This window comes from Abramis brama, assembly GCF_963993115.1.
Source record: "Abramis brama genome assembly, chromosome: 4".
Lineage (NCBI taxonomy): Eukaryota > Metazoa > Chordata > Actinopteri > Cypriniformes > Leuciscidae > Abramis > Abramis brama.
The window spans coordinates 47329690-47336391 of NC_139966.1; the positions used below are offsets into that span (position 1 = coordinate 47329690).

The window sequence follows — 6702 nt, forward strand, 5'->3', positions numbered from 1 at the left end:
TGTAATAACCAGCTGGACTGTGCAGGATGTCTGGGATTGTATTCCTGCAACGTCGCCCTTGGAAAGTGCCAGTTGAAAGGACTGTCACAGAAATAAGGAGGGCCAAAACCTTACAATAACTACTTTGTGCTTCAGAAAATAAAACATTAATGTTTTGAATTATACTGAAATTAAATTATTCTTAAAATAATAGCATATATCAATTTGAAATGTAAAGATACTCAAGATTTATTTATATACAGTTGCCTTATAGTTGTACAGCGAAACTATACAATACTGCATAATATTAATATATAACTGTTCAGTACACCATTTTATTTATAGTTGCAGGTGGATTCTACCAAAATCTAAAAGATGCCTGAGCAATGATCGTAATTTATTTTGGAGATATGAGGTAAATTATTCAACTTCTTTTCTGTTATTTAGTCCGTTTATAAAAAAGTGCATAATCATGACATGTCACATGTCAGTCCATGTTTCTTGTAAGACAGTGGCGAGGAAAGTCCCTCCACCCTTCCCTTTTACACCTGACCTAGCTCTGTCACCGCAAAAAAAAAAAAAAAGGCTGGTTATTTTTCTCGCCTGAATTTATCATTGTGACTGCTGTTAAATATTTTTAAAATCTCATTATCAATCCCTGACATTGCCTTTATTATATCCCTAAATATTTTTTTTTTCTGGATTGCTGTGGTGTGCATTGTGCATTAACATTTTCAATAAAATTGGTCAATCAGTATATGTACAGTATACACAGTATATGAAAAAGATACGATAGAACAGAAATTAGAGAGGACTGACTGAAAGTGTTGCAACTTTTAGATCCATCTCTTTACTGTACTGTTTTTCTTTCACTCTATCGTGAAATGGTAATAAGCACAACTCGGAGATACCGTGCAGTTCGTGTCGTGCATTAGCTCTACCTTTTTTTACTTCCAGTACTTAGCTTCTTGTGTAATGCAGTTAAACACATAACAGTACTGCCATTAAATATTACATTTTACTTCATTTTTGCAAGCATATGTGATTATTGCACTCTTTTACCCAAATAAGGTTTTTCCTCTGGGCATTTAGGGAAGTTCAGTGTTGTGCATTTAGAGAAGTTGAAAATGCCATTGTGTATTTTTTTTAATGTGGTTAATACCATGTGCAAGAGTGTCTTTATAAAGCCATATAATAATGCGCACAGCAGAGATCAAGCTGTAAATGGACAGGAGGAAAATCATAAAATTCTTTATTGACTAATTTTCACATTTCATATCAAAGGTAAATGACCATTTATTCATTTGTTTCTTGTCAAAGCAGATGTTTAATAGTCATTTAATATTTTAGTGGTGTTATATGTAAAAATAAATACATTTCGAAAACAAGGAAATTGTAAAATATTTTATTATATTATTGCATTTTATTTTTATTATGTAATTTTTTTAAATATTTTATACTTAATATAATTATATTTTATTATATTATATTATTGTGTTTGTGCGTGTATGTTCATTCAGTTACACATCTAACAAAATAAATCTATGCAAATTTCATTAATCCATGAATATTATTTAAAATGACTGTTTTGACTGTTTTGCCATTGCTGGAGATTGTAACATCCACATAGATAGTGCAGAGAATAATATGGCGAAAGAAATCAAAACTGTTTTAAAAACTTTTGATCTGACTCAGCATGTACATGGACCCACACACAATCGTGGACACACTCTTGATTTACTCATCAGTAAGGGTCTAAACATTTCATCGATTGTTATTAAGGATGTAGCACTGTCTGATCATTTCTGTATTTTCTTTGATATATTGATCTCTCCTGCCACTGAAGCTAGATCTGTGTCTGTTAAGAAGAGATGCATAAATGAGAACACTAGTGTACTATTTATGAAGGCTATATCCTTAACACCAAGTATATCTGCTGACTCTGTTGATTTTCTCCTTGATTCTTTTAACTCAAAAGTTAAAAGTGTAATTGATGAAATTGCTCCTGTTAAAGTCAGGAAGAAGAGTGGCAGACAAAAAGCACCTTGGAGAAACTCAACAGCAGTGCAAAATATGAAAAGACAATGCAGAAAAGCAGAGCGCATGTGGCGGAAGACTAAACTTGTAGTCCATTATAACATCTACAAAGACTGCATCCATGCTTTCAATATGGAACTAGGCAAAGGTAGACAGACTTTCTTCTCAAATATTATAAACAGTAATTTAAACAACACACGCACTCTTTTTGCTACTGTAGAGAGACTGACAAACCCCCCAAGCCAGATTCCCAGTGAAATGCTCTCAGACAACAAGTGCAGTGAGTTTGCTTCTTTCTTCTCTGAGAAAATCAATAATATCAGAAAGGTGATCAGCACATCCTTGAGTTGCACTGGGGTCAGACAGATCGAGCCACCTGAGAAAGTAGTTACTATGTCTGATTTCAAAGAAATTGATGGCAAAATTTTGGAAGAAACCGTACAGCACCTTAAAACATCAACCTGCGCTCTTGACACACTTCCCACATCATTTTTCAAAAGTGTGTTAAACAGTTTAGAAGCAGATCTTCTAGAAGTGGTAAATGCTTCACTTCTCTCTGGGAGTTTTCCAAACTCCCTGAAAACTGCAGTTGTCAAGCCCCTCCTGAAAAAGAACAATCTGGATAAGACCATATTAAGCAACTATAGACCGATCTCAAATCTTCCTTTCATAGGCAAGATCATTGAAAAAGTTGTCTTCAATCAGCTGAACAAATTCTTATGCTCGAATGGATACTTTGACAATTTTCAATCTGGTTTCCGACCACATCACAGCACAGAGACAGCGCTCATAAAGATAATAAACGATATTCGCTTAAATACTGATTCAGGCAAATTATCAGTGCTCGTACTACTCGACCTCAGTGCTGCATTTGACACTGTCGATCATAACATACTTCTTGACAGGCTGGAAAACTGGGTGGGGCTTTCTGGGATAGTCCTAAAATGGTTCAGGTCATACTTGGATGGGAGAGGTTATTATGTGAGTATAGGAGATCATAAGTCTGAGTGGACATCCATGACATGCGGAGTCCCTCAAGGCTCAATTCTTGCGCCACTCCTGTTCAACCTGTATATGCTCCCAATGAGCCAAATAATGAGAAAGAACCAAATTGCTTACCACAGCTATGCAGACGACACACAGATTTACTTAGCCCTTTCGCCTAACGATTACAGCCCCATTGACTCCCTGTGCCAATGCATTGATGAAGTCAAAAGTTGGATGTGTCAAAACTTTCTTCAGTTAAACATAGACAAAACTGAAGTCATTGCATTTGGAAACAAAGATGAAGTTCTCAAGGTGAACGCATACCTTCACTCTAGGGGTCAAACAACTAAAAATCAAGTCAGGAATCTTGGTGTGACACTAGAGTCAGACCTTAGTTTCAGTAGTCATGTCAAAGCAATAACTAAATCAGCATACTATCATCTGAAAAATATTGCAAGAATTAGATGCTTTGTTTCCAGACAAGACTTAGAGAAACTTGTGCATGCTTTCATCACCAGCAGGGTGGATTATTGTAATGGACTCCTCACTGGCCTTCCCAAAAAGACCATAAGACAGTTGCAGCTCATACAGAACGCTGCCGCCAGGATTCTGAGCAGAACCAGAAAATATGAACATATCACACCAGTCCTTAGGTCTTTACACTGGCTCCCAGTTAAATTTAGGATTGATTTTAAAGTATTATTACTGGTATATAAATCATTCAATGGCCTAGGACCTAAATACATTGCAGATATGCTCACTGAATATAAACCCAACAGATCACTCAGATCACTAGGATCATATCAGCTAGAAATACCAAGGGTTCACTCAAAGCATGGCGAGTCCGCTTTTAGCTATTATGCCAGCCGCAGCTGGAACCAGCTTCCAGAGGAGATTAGACGTGCTCCTACAGTAGTCACTTTCAAATCCAGACTCAAAACACATCTGTATAGCTATGCATTTAATGAATGAGCACTGTGCCAATGCTCGTCCGACTGTTTGTACTGTACTGTATTTTATTTTTTATTCTTCCTAACTGTTTTAATTATTCTTATTTCTTGTTATTATTTTAATTTCTTCTATGTAAAGCACTTTGAATTGCCATTGTGTATGAAATGTGCTATATAAATAAACTTGCCTTGCCTTGCCTTGCCTAAAATGTAACGCATATAAATATTTTTATTTTCACAGGATGTCTTCCGCCGTCTGGCCTGTTGTTATCTCATATCTCTTAGTTCTTCCGTTTAAAGCACATGGTGAACATTTCGGATATTGTTCCACTGAACACACAACAGATCTTTCCAATAATAATCTAACAAGGATACCATCACATTTATCAAACAACATAGAGTACTTAGATGTGTCGCACAACAACATCTCCAGCATTGTTCATGGTGACCTGTCTGGTTTAACCCATCTCTGCTTTCTGAAAATCACACACTGTGGACTTCAACACATCTCCCCTGATGCCTTCAGCAGCAACTCTGAAATCAAAGTTCTGAACATCTCCTACAACCATCTGACCATCATTCCAAATTTGCATTTGCCCCAGCTAAGGATCCTAGACCTTTCCAGAAATCCATATCCCAACTATGGGCTTCCACACTCATTTGGTAACTTAAATTACCTTTCCATCCTTTCGATTGGTAGTCCAGTTGCTACTTCTGTTAAAGTGGAAGACTTTGTTCCTCTTCGAAACATCCGTTTGAAAAAAATCATATTTGGAGATAGAACGGAATTGAGAAACTATGAAAAGGGCGTTTTTTCGCAACTCAAATCATTACAGGAAGTCATTCTGAAAGTGACTTTTTGTCAACGTTTTGACATTTTCAAAGACATGATTATAGATTTTGACCAAACCCAAACTAAAAAAATTCAGCTCATTAAGTTATTTCCAGACCAGTGTAGCATAATGACTGACCCATTTGATGCTTTTAAAGATTTGCGTGTCCTCAGTAACTTAGGCATTGTAGACACCTGGATAAACAGCTCTGTGATGGTCAAACTGTTCAAAAATGTTTGGAAATCATCTTTTGAGGAAATTGCGTTTTTAAACATCACATACAATGAGGACACTCCTGATGGCTTCCAGCTACCGAAGCAGAATCACACCATGAATCTACGAGCGTTCATACTCGATGGTGTGCATCACCATCAGTACCGCTACCCCACTATTAACATGAGCGTGGAACTAATCAACCAACTAACCTACCTGAAATTCTCTGGTACTGGAATGAATATTCTACCATGTAATCTAATTTCAGCCATAAAGTCACTACAAGTCTTGGACCTGTCAAACAACCTCTTGGATGATAGCGGCTTCTGGTGGAGTGGCTGTTCATCACACAAAGTGTTTCCAGCCTTGAGGAAACTCTCGCTAAGCCATAACCGTTTCAACGACCTCGCCGAGATTGCCAATAACGTCAATGATATGAAGTTCTTAGAGTCTCTTGACTTGAGTTTCAACTCTATTTCCATAGGCAAGCCGTGTTTTTGGCCGTCCCACCTGACTGAACTGAGTCTCAGCCACAACAATCTAGGAGATCACGTGTTTCGCTTCTTATCACCACACTTCCAGAAGATAGACCTCTCGAAAACAGGCTTAAGTGTCATTCCTTTAAATAGTGTATCATTGCTTCCCCGACTAACACACCTAAATTTGAGCTTTAACAGCATCCAGGTCATCCCGGCAGATTTTCGGTCTCCTGCGTTAGTAAGCCTGCACATTGACCAGAACGCAATTACTTTTATTAGCCAGAAAACAATGGAAGGTCTTCCCAAGCTGAAGACTTTAAAAGCCGGCCACAATCCATTTAGCTGTGATTGCGATTCCTTTTGGTTCATGACGGAGTTGAATAAGTCACTTCTCCTAGATTGGCCACTGGGTTACGCTTGCAGCACCCCGCCATCACTTTCCGGAAGGCGTTTGGGGACGTATGAGTACGGGTGGCTGTCCTGTCAACCGGGCTTGCAGGCTGCTGTGGTTCTGCCGGTGTTATTTGTGGTAGGAGCTGCTCTGGCCGTCACTGTTTATGCTTGCGATGGTGTTTGGTACACCAAAATGCTTTGGGTGTGGATACGAATGAAGAGGAGAGGCTCCAAGAGGGCTAATCGATTGCTCAATGCCACCTTCCGCTACCATGCCTTCATTTCCTACAGCCAACATGACTCAGTCTGGGTGGGCTCTCAGCTGGTACCTGCATTAGAAAGGTCAGGCCTGTCTCTTTGCGTCCATGAGAGAGATTTTGAACCTGGGAAGTGGATTGTGGACAATATAATCCAGTGTGTGGAGGACAGCTACAAGAGCCTCTTCATCCTGTCCAAAAACTTTGTGCAAAGCGAATGGTGCAACTATGAACTGTTCTTCGCCCAGCACAGGGCCATCAGCGTGAATGATGACTCGCTGGTCTTCGTTCTTTTGGAGCCCATACCGACAGACTCTCTGCCCAAGAAATTTCTAAAGTTAAGAACGCTGCTAAGGCAGAAAACATACTTGGAGTGGCCCGCAGATGAACGCAAGCAGCGAGTATTTTGGTGTAATCTTAGAGCTATTCTGCAGACCGTGGACCGGAGTAAGATTTTAAAGGACGTGGCCACAGACATTGCTGACATGTGTCCTCTGCTGCCTGTTAAAGAATGAAGATCTGTTTGTCTGAATAAATGTGTGATTTTTAAAAAGAACCTTAATTCACTGTCTTT

General features: G+C 38.7%; 1 protein-coding gene across 4 annotated transcripts; it reads left to right on the forward strand.

Annotated features, from left to right (window-relative positions):
- The first annotated feature begins 258 nt into the window (after positions 1-258).
- On the forward strand, positions 259-6684 carry LOC311080585 (toll-like receptor 1). 4 transcript variants are annotated; one of them, XM_084110594.1, is made up of 2 exons: positions 259-394; positions 4195-6684. In XM_084110594.1, exons 1-2 carry the CDS (start codon positions 366-368, stop codon positions 6641-6643), a joined length of 2478 nt encoding a protein of 825 aa, XP_083966720.1. In that variant the 5' UTR covers positions 259-365; the 3' UTR covers positions 6644-6684. The 4 variants fall into 4 exon arrangements, 3 of the variants coding, with proteins under 3 accessions (XP_083966720.1, XP_083966721.1, XP_083966722.1); XM_084110595.1 differs by lacking the exon at positions 259-394 and adding an exon at positions 1140-1263; XR_014605647.1 differs by lacking the exons at positions 259-394; positions 4195-6684 and adding exons at positions 1205-1263; positions 2237-2354.
- Positions 6685-6702: the final 18 nt, after the last annotated feature.

Bases quoted from the DNA above. Each gene is read 5' to 3' on its own strand.
- LOC311080585 (XM_084110594.1), top strand. From the start codon at position 366: ATGATCGTAATTTATTTTGGAGATATGAG. The intron at 395-4,194 runs GTAAATTATTCA...TTATTTTCACAG, and splicing joins ATTTATTTTGGAGATATGAG to GATGTCTTCCGCCGTCTGGC.